This window comes from Solanum stenotomum, chromosome 12 (assembly GCF_019186545.1).
Source record: "Solanum stenotomum isolate F172 chromosome 12, ASM1918654v1, whole genome shotgun sequence".
NCBI classification, from domain to species: domain Eukaryota; kingdom Viridiplantae; phylum Streptophyta; class Magnoliopsida; order Solanales; family Solanaceae; genus Solanum; species Solanum stenotomum.
This window is the reverse complement of record NC_064293.1, coordinates 45,071,366-45,088,030: the sequence shown is the minus strand read 5'-3', so window position 1 is coordinate 45,088,030 and position 16,665 is coordinate 45,071,366. Positions and strand designations below refer to the sequence as shown.

Here is a 16,665-nt window from a genome sequence, read left to right as displayed (position 1 = left end):
CACTTGTGCTAAATAACATTTGTGAAGGGGCTATCGAGAAAAAAAAACTTATAATAGTTCCTTATTTTTGGGTTAAATTAAACATCATGCTTGGACTTTTTCATGGAGCACTAATTCCCCTCAATGTTTTTAGTATTAGTGTATTTTTAGTCCGCCTTCAAACTTCTGCTTTTTTTTGGACATTCATCTCGTCAAATTTCACATGCAACAGTACTATCTTTCCATGCAACATTATTTGTCAACAATAAATTGATATAGCTCAAAAAACAAAAATAAATTCTTGATTTAGTTGCAAAACTAGCTTATAATCCACAAGTGACTACGTTTCAAGATTTAGGAAAAAATGTTGGAATTTCTTTTTAAATGCAAACAACAACAACAATAGAAAATTTACAACATGGACGAAAATCTGCCTCTTAAATTGTCCTAATCATAGAATTGTAAATAGTTGTATAAACAATAAAATAGTGGAGTTCTGCTTTAACTAAAGATATAGACGCTTGCTGCAACAAAAAAACATACAGTATTCTAGTAAGTAGTAAGATACCATTATTAATCTCTTTTTGACGGTTGCAGAATTAATATTTTCACCAAAAAACTCGAAATGGAAAAGTAAATACGTCAAAAAACAAAAAAAATTCAATACATATACATCTACAATAGACATACATAATTTTGACTTTATATGTATAATATAATTTTTATCAAAAGAAATTCCGATGAACTATTTGCACCGACCTAAATCTAGTGCCTGCATGCAGTTTCTTCAACTAAAATAACTAATATTAGCAATAACAAATACAAACATCTAACAATAAAAATACACTCCTACATAATAATAATAGAAAAATAAACAGACCGACTTTTTCAATGATCATGAATAGTTGTCTATAGATATACTACTATAAGCGATCATTTAGTTAGGAACAATTTATTTTAGGGTTAATTAATTCAATATATATATGATAATAACTTATCTCATCATTATAATATAAATGGTGAAATAAATAATTCAAAGGTTACCTTATACTTCAAATCAAACGTAAAATAATTTATAATATTCTACATTTTATTCAAAAGTAATTTATACCTTGTACCTCATACCTCATAACTCATACCAAACGCCAACGATTTTGCATTCTGATGCAAATTTAGAACTAATTATATTTATAGTATATACTATAGTGTATATATACGTGGCCTTACTTAAGAAACCATTTTGCCCAAGAAAGGTCCTTGATCCTTCTCTTTCACGTGAGCTGCGTGAACCCAATTTACTAAACGACAAAACGGTTGGAATAATCAAGTACAGTTTTCCTAAATTACTCTGTTAACCTCGACTTTTACGCTATATTTAGATAAGAATGTGAGGTTAGATATGTTAATTTATACACATAACAATGAAGATTCCATTTTTCTGCTTCTACAGAGGATGCAACACGCACGTGTGTCTCCTTTTACCAGGTGTGTCACACGTGATTAAGTTCCCCTCTTTCCACATGAGGGCAATGGTTTTTTTAATTTTTGGCTTAAATTTGAATAATACGTATGGTAGGGCTTATTCGAGATTAACGTTTGGTTTTCATCACATTTACAGCCCAATTTCAAGAATTTTAATTAAGAATGAAATAATTCCATCACTATATTGTAACCCATATTAGCGAGGGTAACGGTTTTTATTACACTGGTTTTGGGGAGGAAAAAAACCCGGTTTAAAGAAAAGTAATGAAGATGATCGGATAGGAAGTTACGGTTTGTTGCCACGTGGCATATGCTAACGGTTACGAAAGGCGTTACGAAAGTACGATTTCCCATACTAGACTACCTTTTCTTTTTGTTGCTTTTCCGTTTTTTCATTTAAACTCCCCATAAAAGTTGTTTGTCGCCAATAGGCCCCCCATTTAGAAAGGGTAATTTCATCGGTAAATGACTAGAAAATTAATAAAATTATAATATTTTTTTATTTTAAAATAAATTAATCTTTTTTTCATTTTTAGTTAAAATATATTTAAGTTAAAAGGGTAAAAATATTTTTAAAGTTAAAATAACATAGAAAAACTATCATTTTGACTAAATTCTGATTAAATTTTCTGGCCAATTTTTTTTTCCAATTCCACCCTTTTTTGTTACTCTCTCCGTTACTTTTCTTTTATTCGTTCATTATTTTAAATTCATTTTTTATTTATTTATTAATTTAACATTTAAAAATAATTTTTTTTTCTTACTTAGAACTATTAATAATTAATACTCTTTAAATTATTTTAAAGATCTAATACTTCTAAACAACAATCAATATGAGTATTATGAAAATATTATCATATTAATTATTGTCTTTTAAAAAATGTACAAAATGAAAAGTGAATAAAAGCAAGTGTTGAAATGAGTTAAGTGTCCCATTTCTTAGAAAGCGGTGATTTTAACTTAAAAACGCCCTTTAAAAAAAGTTACTTAGTCCTATAAAATATAAGTATTTTATTAATTTACTTTTAATTGGATATTTTTCAAGATTTTTTTTTAATAGTTTATTGGTTATGTAAAAGTCTATTCATTTAAATAACGATAAATTGAATTAATAAATAAGTTTTTTTTTTTATTTCAAGAAATATCACTTCTTTTGAAATGAAAAGAATATCATTTTTTAGTGCTAACAAAAGTAAAAATACGAGTAAAGTTTATCAACAAAGTTTAATGTTTATTATAATTTGATTAAAATAGCAAAAATAGAAGTTTATAGTTTGATCAAATTCAATAAATGGAATCCAAATTTATCTGGATATATTTAAACCTTTTGGTATTTGCAAAAGACATTAATGAGAACATTGAGGATGCTCATCCAAAAATAAAATAAAGTTTAGTTAACGAATGAATTGATTGTACCCGATACTAGTACCATATTTGAAATGGTAACTAAGTCCAAGGTTTCATTTTTGCTGGAATATGTTTTCAGAGTTGATTTAGGAAATATTTTGAACCGTGTGAAAATAGAATTATTTTTTTACTTTTTGTTTTGAAATTAGTCTAATTATAAAATTTTATATTTGATTTGGAGTTGGATTTCAGATTGAAACAACGCTACAAATTTGATTTATAACGGTATTTTTATGAATCCTAAAAAAACATTATCTTGTTTCATTTGCAAAAAATAGCCAGACATGTAATTTTATTTTTAGTTTTAACTTCATAAATTTCATATAATATGACAAATATATGAAATCTGAAAGGCCGAACGCCACTTCATGTTTATGGATAATTATAAGTAAGCAAAAAGCTTTTCTTCATCAAATGGAGGGGGAGAGAAAAGAATATGACCTTTGAATCTATTACTACTCTCAAAGCTAGCTTAATAGTGGTGAGAACTAAACAATTAATCTGATCACGTAAAAGACTCGACACTTTGTATACTTAAAGCTAACATCAAATAATCAAAGAATTATGATGAGTCTTACGATAATATTTGTTTAAAACGAAATATTGAGTCAAATTCAACAACAAAAAATATGTGAGGATTACTCAAAATCATATAACCTAAAGACATGTTGGAGACAGGCATGTGTTTAACTCAATGTTGACAGTATAATTAGATAGAAACTCAACAAAAAATGAAAATAAACCTTATTTCAATATACAATAAAGAATATAGTTTTAACGTAACAAATTCAAAAATTACTTTATGAGGTAAAAATGATCGAAAACTTGGATCGTAGAACTCAATGTTGCAAATAAAATAAAATTTGGGAAATTTAGTTATAGAAGAAGATAATGGGAAAAGGAGAGTACAACCCAATAGGCATGTCAAACAGCTGGGCATTAGGTAAGTAGGTACGACGTACGAGTAACAGAAACGGATACGCAGATCTTTTCCATTTATTAATTTGCTCTCTGTCCCCAACCCCCGCTCACTGTCTGCTACTCCCTTCATTTCATATTAAATTAATTTTTAAGGTATTTTACGCTCTTTAAAAAAGTTAAATTAAGACATAAATTAAATTTAGTTTTTCATTTTTATTTTTACTAATTATTATTAAATTTATGAATAAAATAACTAATTAATCACTAATTCCAATACTAACTAATGAAGGATAAAATTAAAAGAATACTTTAAAAGTAGTCTTGAAAATTAAACAATTAAGTTAATTTGAAAAATGAAAAAATGCCTCAAAAATTAACTTAATATGGAATGGAGGGAGTATTATATATCGGTAAACCTTTCAAAATCCAAATCTGTTAAACTAATTCCGTTTGGATTTACTTAAAAAAAAATTAAGTTAAAAATAAAAAATCAAATTTAAATGACTGTTAAGTCAAAAAATAAAATGTAGGGGAGACCTACTTTTAATTTTTAACTTATTTTAAGTCATTTTTAACTTATTATAAGGTATATTTTTTATATTTGTCAAACACATTTAGGGGATTTTTTTTGTCCCATATTAATTAATCCTATTTTTACGATGCATATGAAATCATTAGTTAAATTATTATTTTCTATTTTATTTTTAACATACTTCTTGAAATTTTTTCAATCAAATACAAATACTTTCAAAAAGAATTTACGGCAGGAATAATATAGAAAAAAATTATTCATTTTTAATCTAGTAAGTGGATAACTTATATAATATGATAATTTTGATACAGTTGTTATCAATTAATATGAGATGAAGAGAGTAATAATATTCCGTTTGAGTATGTATTGACACTAAAATCTAGGGGGGCTCTATAATGGAGTAGTTATTTAAATAAAAGGAAAGTGGATGAGAAGGGAAGGAAGGTCCGTAGGAAAGTGAGTAGCGTTTTTTGGGATGCGTGTAGGAGAGCGTGGGTTACCTGATCCGTACAGGTAAGCTTTATGCGGAAACCACGGTTTCATGGACTTCTATAAACCAACTACTACAAATTATTTTCTGCTCCCTTCCGTCTCAAAATTATTTTTACTTTCGTTTTCAAAGTAATTTAAAGGCTGCAAAAATCTTTGTTTTAAATGGGCTAAAAACATAATTATCGTAAATGATATATGGGAAAAAAATAACACTTTTGGGATATTGGTGTCCCTGCCATTCAAAAACTAGAGCATATATGACCTTCACTATAAAATAATAACAAATATGCAATCCAATATTACTATAATTATGTTTCGAAGTTAATACTCTACTCTCTTTTCTTAAATGTTTGTTTAACAAAAAGAGTTGTTTGTACGCTTTTTTGAAAATATATTTCTACTAGTGTAATATGTTAGTATGAATAAATTGAGATCATCTTTTAAATTGGCAAAGTCATAATTTTCTAATTTACAAGTATATATTAATTGAAGTTGAGCAAAATATTAATTATCAATTTACCATACTTCAAGATATCAAAATTGAACTTGAAATAATCAAACCATATCAATTAAATTGATATGATAATGATATAATAGCTAAAAGAATCAAATATCGAAATTACAATACCATATCCTATCATGCTAACGCCTACGCCTAGTAAAGTACCGTAGTTTCGTAGAATTTCTTTTACACGCAAATCAAATTAGTCATAATTAGAACAAAATATTTCCTCCTTCAAATTCATTATACTGGAGGTTGATTCAACATGAGATTTATAGTCCTTTCATCAATTTTCTGACTTTAAATTCGTCATGTCCATTTATATTGGTTAAAATAATTATTGTGAAACTAAATTACTGTAATATGTAAGAAAATATAATTTTTATGAATGATGAATAAAACATTTAACAGAAAATAGAACATTTTAACTACTCTTTTTTTTTTTTCTTGATAGATGAAAAATGAAATGAATTAAAATAAAGGAGAGGCGGTGACTGATGAACGGGTTATAGCAGGTCATGGTTGTGATAAGCGTTGAGACAAAAGCCGTTGGAGCTGCAATTAGAAATGATGGGATGTATGGTGTATATTCAAAGAAGTTGAAGGACTTAAAAAATAATATAAATAAAGAAGACAGGCTGGACTGACAGGATTGTAGTAATGATTCTCCTTCCGATTCGGCGACCGAACTTGTCGTTTTGTGCCAGGTCATCACGTCCGTGCGGCCGTTTCATTTTCAGGAGGTTACATTACAAATAAAAAAGAAAAAAGGGAGTGGGTAGATAAATATCCCATCCCCATAAAATAAAAATAATAAAGTTTTATGCTCTCCAGCCTGTCAACTGCAACTTCTGCTTTCCTTTCAGTCAAAGCTGATGGCCTCTTTCTTTCTCCTTTCAATCATCTCCTCAACCGTTACCCTAATACTCCCTCCGTCCCTTTTTAGTTGTCCACTTTAAAAATGGCACACAGATTAAGGTAACAATGATTAGCACAGTGAAGTTACAATTTCACCCTTATGACAACTTTTCACTTCAAAATTACAACCACTTATTTGAATTCAAGTGAAATAAATTGGAGGGAAACAACATACACTTTTACAATTTTCAAGAAGTGTAAATAAGGGTATAATAGGAAAAAATTTGTTGTCCTTTCTTGATTTGTCAAAATGGACAACTAAATAGGGACAACTAAAAAAGGAAATATGGACANATAGGGACAACTAAAAAAGAAAATATGGACAAGTAAATAGGGACGGAGGGAGTANAAATATCCCATCCCCATAAAATAAAAATAATAAAGTTTTATGCTCTCCAGCCTGTCAACTGCAACTTCTGCTTTCCTTTCAGTCAAAGCTGATGGCCTCTTTCTTTCTCGTTTCAATCATCTCCTCAACCGTTACCCTAATACATTACTCTCTCTTCCACTCAACCCCATACTTAATATTAATCTTAAATTTAACTATGACTCATCATTTCAGTTACAACTTTACTTCCTTTATTCAATAATTACTCCTATGCAGTTAGATTAATTTAACTAATACATCTATTAGATTATTTAATATTTTTTTAATGACCGTGATGTTCAATTTATTTTTGCTAGTATGAAAAATAAACAACATGAGAATACGTTAAATTTATAAGTTTTTTTTCTTTTAGAACGAAACAAATTTTCTTTAGTGAGTGGAAAAGAGGAAAATGAAAATTTTAAAAAAGAAGAGTAATGCACACGCAGCTTATTATAGAAAAAAAAAAAAAAAAGAAGAGGAGGAACAGTCTTGCTAAAACTGAAAACAGGAGCCTACACCACTCCTCCATCTGTTATTGTGTAAATCAGTGTATCTTTCTTTATGACGCGTGTCCCGTTTACAGCTGTATTCCATCTCTTATAATCAACCGCTTTCCCTATCTTCCCCTTTTTTATTTTAAATATTAATCGGTGCCCATAACGCTTACAACTCCTTTTCACTCACCGGCTTAACCGGTCATCCCTTTTTCCCCTTATATTACCTTCTTCTCCTCTCTTCCATATATAAATCTCCTCTTCTTCACGTTTCCTCTTCTAAAAATAAAAATATAGAGAGAAAATCAAAAACAAAAAATGGCGAGTTCTAAGAGAGATATGGATCGGGTTAAAGGTCCATGGAGCCCTGAAGAAGATGAGCTTTTACAGCAACTTGTTCAGAAACATGGCCCCAGAAATTGGTCTCTAATAAGCAAATCGATTCCGGGGAGATCCGGCAAATCCTGCCGGTTGCGGTGGTGTAATCAGTTATCTCCACAGGTGGAGCATCGGGCTTTTACGCCTGAAGAAGACGAAACTATTATTCGGGCCCATGCCCGATTCGGTAACAAATGGGCTACTATAGCCCGACTTCTTAATGGGCGGACTGATAACGCTATTAAGAATCACTGGAACTCTACCTTGAAGAGGAAGTGTTCATCGCTTAGTGCCGATGAAGGGAACGAACTCGCCGATCAAATTTTTGAAAATCAGCAGCCGCCGTTGAAGAGATCTGTTAGTGCCGGATCCGCTATGCCGGTTTCGGGTTTTCATTTCAGTCCAGGTAGCCCATCGGGTTCGGATAGTGATTCGAGTCTTCATGTTACGTCGTCGTCTCAATCTCATGTGTTTAAGCCTGTTGCTAGAACCGGCGGCGTATTCCCGCCGTCGATTGATATCTCATCTCCGCCTGTTGATCCTCCCACCTCTCTAAGCCTTTCGCTTCCTGGTGTTGACTTGGTTGAGTTCTCTAATCGTTCGGCCGATTCGACTCAGTCGAAAAATCCTTTTCAGTTGCTGCTTCCACCGATGCAGATTCCCCCACCGCCGCCACCACCACCGCCGCCGCCGCAGGCAACGACGGTACCTTTCGAACGAGTTTCTGCAATTCAACAGTCACTTCAGAACCCTGATTTCGGGAAGAACGCAGGAGGAGGAGAACAGCCAGACAAGGTATTTGTGCCGTTTAGCCAGGAGTTGTTAGGGGTGATGCAGGAGATGATAAAGACGGAGGTGAGGAACTATATGATGGGAGTTGAACAAAAGCAGCAGTTTCAGCAGCAGCAGCATTATCAACAACAACCGCAGCAATTTCAGCAACAAAACCATCAATTGCCAAGTGGTTTAGGGCTTGGATTGTGTATGCAACAAGCTTCTGATGGATTCAGGGATAGAGCTGCTAATCGCATGAGACTAAGCAAATTCGATTAGTGAAACGGAGAAAGAAACCGCCTTTGTTTCATTCTCTCTTTGTTTTTAGGGCACTTGTTGTTAGCTCTTTAAGCTTCAACTGTGGAATCGTCAAAAGAAGAAAATAGTTTTCGGTGGAGTATTGTACAGGGCGAGGGAGAGATTATAAAATCATGTTCCATTGATGGCAGAAATGCAAAGGCTGGGACTAATAAGAAAAAAAAAATACTAAAAGATATAAAAAAAAAAAGAAGGCGTTTTGTTAATTTATATGCAGGCAGATTTAGGAACCAAGAAAAACTTAGCTTAAAGTAAATATGTTTTGAGAAAAACATCTACCGCCAAAGCAAGGAAGGATTTGAATGAAGAAAAGTTATTAACTTTATTATTGTCTGAAGTTATTTAGTATCTTTTTCCCTATTCAAATTTTGGGTGTTATAATTTGACCTGAAAGTTTGAAAACCTGAATTGGAGAGTTACGGAATGTATGCACCAAAAAATTAGTTCAACTCTAATTTTTTAAACCAATAAAAGGATTTAAGTTGATCATTCTTTCTTCGTTTTTAGTTCCGTGTAATATGTGAACACTAAAAAAGGCGTTCAGTTCAACTGCGTAATTATAACTGAAATTGAACAATTGACCATGCTATTCGGATAGAAAGATAAAAGACCAGAAATCCGTTTTAAGGAAAACTTGTAGAATTGTTGTACACAAGACGAGAAAAATATCGTGTGATATATGGTTGTTCCCTAACGTCCTGCATTAACATGCTATACTGGTGACTTCAACAGCCCACTTATTTACAGTAAAATTTCAATACAGCCCTAATATAATGAAAAGTTAAGACTAGAAACATGGGACAGGAATATACACATGACTGAATTGGGCTTCAAGCCTCAACCAGACGATCTACTTGATGAGGCAATTCAACATGCTAGGTGCAGTGTTCTTCACATCTTGAATCCTCGCTTTGTTCGACAAGAAGAAACTATTCATTCTGTCGCAACTGGGAGGTGAGCAGCTAAAGGGCAAGTCAATAATCACAAATGAGCTGCCTGAATGGTGCTAGGTAGTGTGCCATGTCTCAAAAACATAACTAGAGAACGCATTCTATCAATGATTTGTGAAATATCCTCCCTCCATGACCATGTTGGAGGGTTTAGCGCACGTACGGAATTGAGACAAACAAGAAGTGTGCCACCTTCATGCAAGAGCACCTGCAATGTGGACATACCAGCTTAGATGAATTTACTAAGGTAGCACCCCAAGCTAGGGAGGAAAACAGTCTCATTTTCCATAGCAGGAATTCTGCGGAAGACTGTTAATCCTAACTATTCTTTGTCCAAGAACAACAGGAATTGGACCATTAGATGTAAGAAAATTTTCACAATAGGTAAACTTGTGTTGCACCTAATAGCTGCTCATAGACTAACAGTAGCAAACTGGGCAGATATACTGATTGATTGAAACAAGATGGATAAATTTAAGGTGAGAAATATCTGGAATAGAGTCATACCGTCAACCAGAGTGGTAGGAACCCCATAACTGATGTAAGAGATGCCAAAATAATGCTACACAAAGCAAGTACTACATTTTGCTTGATCTGTAAGAATAAGGGCCGAGCATCAGTTGCAAAAAAGAAAAGATACATGTTGATTACAGAGAAGGAAAAGGAAATACCAAGGATGTTGTTTGGCGAGATTTTGCAACACAAAATGGGACACCAGAAATATTGTCTTGCAACAACAGTACATCAGCAACAGCTATGGCAGCGGCACTAGCTCGCTCAGCCAGTACAATACCAACAGTAGCTGCAGCAAGTGCTGGGGCATCATTGATGCCGTCACCTACCATTATAAGGCCTCCTACTCAAAAAGTATAGTAATTGGTTAGCTTAGGATGGAGGGGACACATGTATTACTGTGAAAAGTTCTAGTTGATTAGCATCTACTCAAGTTTTCACCCAATACATCCACATTTCTGGGACCCTAAAGTTGAGAAAAATGAGAATTATGACTAGGATTATCCTATTTGTGACTTCTCCTGGTTGCCATGAACAGAATAACTCGGAAAGTATGTATCATTTCATCCAGTTTTACCCGTGATGTTTTAAAAATATACGTAAGCTGTACGGCTTAAAAAGAGGCAAGCGATACCTCATTGAATGGAACCACCAGACACACAGATGGTTCCTGGTTCATAGAACATATATCAACTTTAAAGAAGCAGTCGGCCACAGTTGCCCAATCTATGTATTAATTTAATCTGATAAGTTTTTGATAAGTTGTTACTTAGCATGAGTACTAAGATGTGAATTAAATATGAACATGAACTAGTTAAGTGAAAAAGGTGTGGTTCCCAAATAACTTTTTTGTTTAGAATTTGGAAATTTAAATGGGTCTGAAAAACATGAAACAAGGACCTCTCCTTGCCAGCTTTTGTGACTCACCTGTATCCCTTGAGATGCTTGTAACATGATAAAGTTTATCCTCTGGCTTTAGGCTGCAGTTAACTTCTTTGATGCCCACTGTTTTAGCAACTCTCCTTGCACTTGCCTCATGGTCACCAGTTAACATTATGACACGAAGTTTTGCTTGATTCTGCAATGTCTGTACGACGTCTAGAACTCCAGGTCGAGGTTTATCCTCAAAGTGAAAAAGAGTTACCTGGTACCAACACAAAGTCAGCAAAATAAGCGCACTAGGCATTGAGAGAGAAGCTTGAGGGAAATTTCTAACAAGAGAAGTATTAGATATTTCTACATAAGAACTCTTAAAATCCAGTAAGCCGACATTTGATTTGATTGCAAAGACATCTCAATACCCAATTATTAGGGAAATGTTGTTTCATTATTTAGAAGCCTTGATATCTTAATGCTTAAAAGTTAAACAGGTTAGCTTCTGGCTCCAACACACAGCTTTTTATATATTTTCCACTTTTTGATTCAGCTGCTTTCTTCCATTTTATGATTTTTCTCATACTGATTTCCAATTTTGTATAAGAAATCTAGGAAATACACCAAGTAAAATAAGAAGTATCGAGTAGGAGACAAGTATGAGAAAAGTGCTAATGGGAGACAAGTTGACATGGGAGATGTGTATCAAAGGTAGAGCCAGGATTTGATGTCTCTGGATTCGGGATTCTGGTTCTTTTAAGTTACTGGGTTCTAAATTGATAAATTGTACATATCCAAGACAAAAACAAAGTTTGGACCAAAGTTACAGGTTCGAGCGAACCCGTAACCAACACATTGGCTCCGTCCCTGTGGGTTATCCACTCAACTGAGGCCAGTCTTTGGGTGCTTAGCCTGTGCTTCATGGAGTCAATCTCTCCTTTGGTTCCACTAGGCAATATGGGATATTGCTGGAATTGTTTTACTGCTTCATACTTTTGTCATGTGATCATTCAAATGCACAACCATATTTACTCCAGAAAGTGCACAAAAATGGAATGCAGGATCGAGTATACTTAACATAGCAAGCATTATTAATACAAGCAAGAAAATCCTTTACTCTTACAAGAAGTGTATTTAATAGTTTTTCCAATTCAATTTTATGTGCATTATTGAGTTACTGCTGTTCAGTTTTTATCTTCTGACAGTTTTTCATTCCAAGGTTAATTTGTAACTAGTTGCTGTAAATTTCAGGGTGTATTTGAGAGAAATTTGTGGTCAAATAGATATACTAATCCCAAAGACGCCTTTACACAAAATTTTAGTCCAACGTTTGTTCCATCTATATAAATGGGATAAACTAGTGTAGAATTCATCACTATATGCTACAGAATCACAACCCACCAAATACATGTGTCACCCCAACTGTCCTTTTAAAATTAACATGCTAAGGATCATTTTGATTCTGACAAATGAATGGTAATATCAAATCATCCTGTAACGGTATGAAGTACAAGTAGCTTATTGCATCCAATTAAAAGAAACTGAGAAAATGAAAACCCTCAAAAGCTAATGTAGATTTCTGAATTCTTAATACTCATAAGTAACAACTGACCTTTTGATTATTAACCGAGAGAGCAGCACGGACAAAATCAACTCCATGAGATGACGTGCTTACTGCCTCCTCAACTCTTCTTGATTCATCTTCAGAGTCGCAAAGTGAGGTGATGTATTCCACAGAACCAAGAAAAGCTTTCCATGGTTTACCACCTCCTAGTCGTGGCTACAGATACAGGAAACAATTAAGTTTTTTCAAATTGAATAAAGTAATAGCAAATTTTAAGTTAAGAAGAAAAGCTGGGCACAGATAAAAAGAAAGGACTGTGACCTTCTCAAAAAGAATTGCAGAATGCAGATAACAGAAATATGAAATATCAATAGGCCCACGTGGTGTTCATCTATATTGTTTGCTTAAAGTTTTGAACAATTAATGAAACGAAAAAAGTAATGAATGGAGAAAATTAGAATTAATAGTGAGCAGATACGAAAAAGAATACCTCAAAGCTCGATAATGTTGCAATTATGCCTCTACCAGGTAAATTCTCAAAACTTTCAACTGAAATTGAAGGAAGGTCTTTGCCTGTGCTATGATCTACAACAGCTCTGCATGAATGAAGAAGCAAAGAGGATTAGACTCACTAAAAGGTAACACTACATAATCGTAACATTAGAAAGGTGTAGGCGAGCATTGAAGATTCATGTATACAGAGACATATCAAGCAAATAAGCAGATAAATGAGATCACGAATAAATAAATATATAGAGGCTTATCATTCATAACACCTTCCAATTGGGTGAGTTGTACCCCTCTCCATTGCAGCTGCAACAGCAAGTGCTTCTTTCTCACAACTGGGGTTACAACAAGAAGCAAATCCTTTTCCAACACTCTTAGCATGTCCATGTATCGGTTCAATTGCTTTACACATGAACTCCCCTGTTGTCAATGTACCAGTTTTGTCAAATGCAATACTATGGCATGAAGCCAAGGCATCAAGCACCTGTCCACCTTTAAGCAATATGCCCTAAAAAGAAAATTCACCGCATCACAACCTGTGAACAGAAATGGCTGAGCCTGAAACAACATATGATAATATCACTCTGCTCAGATCCTGGTAATAACATTTATAATAATGAAAATATTATGAGAATTATACAGGTTACCATAATAAGAACAATATTTAGAAACGATGCTGCTCAGAACTGCCAGTAACATTTATAATAGTATATGATGAGTAAAATTCAAACATACTGCATGACTATGATGAGGTATTATACAAGTTTGCCATAATTAGGAAAATATTGAAAGAAAGACTAGTGAAAAGGATTTGACACCACAAGGTTAATTAGTAGACTGTCTTCCAATTTGGAAAGATACCCTTTTTGCACAAGCACTGATGGCAGTTGCGTAAGCCAATGGCGCCACAGCTAATGCACAAGGTGATGCAGCTACCATGAGGCCCAATGCTCGGTAAATTGATCCTCTGCAAGCTGGAAAAAAGAATGAAAAGAAAACACCAGGTAACCAATCGGTACAGAGATAATTTGATGAAATGGATACATCCATATAGAAACATCCTGCTTACAAATCATAAAAATAAGTTCTACTTGATAGTAGGTAACTGTTCTTTTAACCCATTTAACACCTAAAAACATATGTATTAAAATCCCCCCTTCTTCATTGGAATGTCTGTCTAGTAATGCAAGAAAGACTGATGCAGATAGCAACAACTAAACACAAATAAAGAAGTATATGCAAAATAAGACTTCTAAAAGTACCTGTAGTACTAAAGAAAGGCCATTTGAAAAGGAATGGACCAAGAAAAGCAACTGCTAGAGATAATAACACAACTGCTTTACTGTACTGCTCGCCAAACTTATCAAGCCATCTTTGGAGTCTTGGTTTACTTAGCTGAGCCTCTTCTGTCAGCTGCACAATTCTGCTAAGCATGGACTCTTTCCATGTCTTCTTTGCCTATAAAAAAAAATAAAGGTCACAAAAAACTTAAGCAGACCAATTAAACTGGGTGGTTTTTAAATAACAGTGCTCTAGTACCCCTTAATTAACTGTTTAACGTTGTTTATTAAAATAGGACCTTAACTATGAGGTACCCACTTCATGGTGCGACTCTGAAGTCGCATCTTGGATAAGTTTTCAAACTTTTGGGACTGAAAAAATCTTATGGTTCTAGATAATAGTCGCTGGTTGATTTAGGGAGTCTAGAGTGACATCCCTTTGGATTTCCAAATCTGGCAGTTCTAGAATCTATTTAATCAAGGAAGTCGCTTAATGGATAATCAGTTTAAAACTCACTTATCCATTAAAAACTTTATATCATAATGCACAATAATTCCTTATTGCAGCAATTCCTACTCCATCCCTTGTATTCAAGCTTCTCTCAGGACAGATGGGAAGAAATGGATGTCTGGAATACAAGTTCATCAGACACATGTCACAACCTTCATTATGGAATTTCTCCGAGGGAAGATAGCAAACACCATTTTTTATCTGAATACTCCACAACTGAAATTATCCCTAAATGTTGTAAAATAAGTTATTAGCAGTAGAACCCCGGTACCCTACCTCTCTTACATTATCTTGCAATGATTTTTCCAAAACTAACCACCCACATAGTCAAAAAGTGTCCAAGGCTTATTGTTTAGTAATGCATAAGCTATTACAGACCTCAAACTACTTTTCAGAAATTAACTAACAAGGCAAACTAGTTTCTATATCACAGGCACAAGATAAAGGAACTACTCTTCTTCTTCTTATTTTTCTTCTCTATCTCTCTCTTTTTATAAATCATTCTGATAGAGTGATAGTGGACTCAGGATTATGCAAAAAACATGGAGCAGAATGTAAATGTAAAAGGCTAGTCCGCAATAGAGTCAAAGAATAAACACAAAGAAATATTTTAATCAAAACAACAGAATTGTCTGACAATTTTTGTGGGAATTCTAAGATAGACAAATCCCTCTCTTCCCCCAAAGAAAAGGGGAAAATAAGAGATATTTGTCTTCTTTTAGTTCAATCTTGGCTACAACCTGATAATTTTCTGAACTTGTTTAAACTTAAATCAATTCAAAGCAATCCAACTAATGAAATATTGAAGGGCGTACCTTCACTATCAACATACCGTCCAGGTTTCGCGCACCTCCTGGAATATTGTCCCCCTCTTTCTTATCTAAAGGTTTGACTTCACCCGTCAAATGTTCAATAGTAATTGTTGATCTACCTCGGGAAACTTCACAGTCCACTGGTACTGACTGATCAAAGCAACAGGAAGAGTAAGACAATTATAGAAGCTAACCATAATAAAAGGGTTGGAGCACAAAATGTAGTAATGTACAATTAAAAATCCAGAATTATGGGAACCAGATACTAATCGTACGAACAAAATTTGATCATGGAAAAAAACATAATTAACTTTTTCCATGATTGAATTAGAAAGAATGCTTCAAACAGTAGAAAAATAAAATATATATATATATTAGGGAGTGGTCTTTCCCTGCTTAGAGTCAGTATGAGACAAAGTAACTAATGATCCCCTCCAGGTTTGAAATTACGAACCTAGATGTTGCAATCTCTGAGTTCAACAGGAGTTAGTCCTTAGATTCTTATAATTCCAGCTGCCAAGTCATTCTTATATATTGATGTTAACTTTGAGAATAAAATCAACTTTTTATTACCTTCCAAGGTTTAACTATTGGTATGTCTAGTATAGATAATAGATGATTGGGTGACTATTGTAGAGAACTATGTTTTACCATACGCTCTCTATGTATTGGCATGCTGCTCATATATGGGAATTTCCCTAACTTCAATAAAACTATTTACCGTATCACAAAAAATTATTGGTTGTATTGCAAATCATAGAAGTCGTCAGATCAGACATATTGAGAACTTGGAATCCTACATAAGATACTTAACTCAGTGCTATTTATTCTGTCACTTCATCAGCCCAAATAGAAAGTGCAAGCTATACAAACAATCTACGATCTAAGTTTTCGTAGGAATAAATTGCACAGATGTGTACATAACATCTAGGGAGTTGTTGGGTATGAAGGAAAATGCTTTCCTAGAAAATGTTTTCTTGGGAAACAAGTGAATTTCTTACTTATTAAGCAAAAAAAAAATTATTTCAAGAGCATTGATTTATCAAAACACTATGGAGGTGATGGGGGGGGGGGGGGGGGGGGGGGGG

At 33.6% G+C, this 16,665-nt stretch overlaps 2 protein-coding genes across 2 annotated transcripts in view; one reads left to right on the top strand and one right to left on the bottom strand.

Moving 5' to 3' along the window:
- Positions 1 to 7,363: 7,363 nt before the first annotated feature.
- LOC125846312 (transcription factor MYB44-like) lies at positions 7,364 to 8,900 on the top strand. The gene has a single exon (XM_049525696.1). It carries the CDS (start codon positions 7,416 to 7,418, stop codon positions 8,526 to 8,528), a length of 1,113 nt encoding a protein of 370 aa, XP_049381653.1. The 5' UTR covers positions 7,364 to 7,415; the 3' UTR covers positions 8,529 to 8,900.
- A 144-nt stretch (positions 8,901 to 9,044) lies between these two features.
- LOC125846311 (probable cadmium/zinc-transporting ATPase HMA1, chloroplastic) overlaps positions 9,045 to 16,665 on the bottom strand; it is a 9,340-nt gene continuing 1,719 nt past the window's right edge. The window contains exons 4-13 of the mRNA XM_049525695.1: positions 15,581 to 15,727; positions 14,237 to 14,432; positions 13,836 to 13,948; positions 13,244 to 13,482; positions 12,958 to 13,063; positions 12,516 to 12,683; positions 10,958 to 11,174; positions 10,189 to 10,373; positions 10,025 to 10,111; positions 9,045 to 9,725 (exon numbers count right to left, since the gene is read on the bottom strand). Coding sequence (XP_049381652.1) covers positions 9,549 to 9,725; positions 10,025 to 10,111; positions 10,189 to 10,373; positions 10,958 to 11,174; positions 12,516 to 12,683; positions 12,958 to 13,063; positions 13,244 to 13,482; positions 13,836 to 13,948; positions 14,237 to 14,432; positions 15,581 to 15,727 — 1,635 coding nt within the window. The 3' untranslated portion in view covers positions 9,045 to 9,548. The remainder of the gene's footprint in view (positions 9,726 to 10,024; positions 10,112 to 10,188; positions 10,374 to 10,957; positions 11,175 to 12,515; positions 12,684 to 12,957; positions 13,064 to 13,243; positions 13,483 to 13,835; positions 13,949 to 14,236; positions 14,433 to 15,580; positions 15,728 to 16,665) is intronic.

What these genes read in the sequence shown, in the direction of transcription:
- LOC125846312 (XM_049525696.1), top strand. Translation starts at nt 7,416, where the DNA reads ATGGCGAGTTCTAAGAGAGATATGGATCGGGTTAAAGGTCCATGGAGC.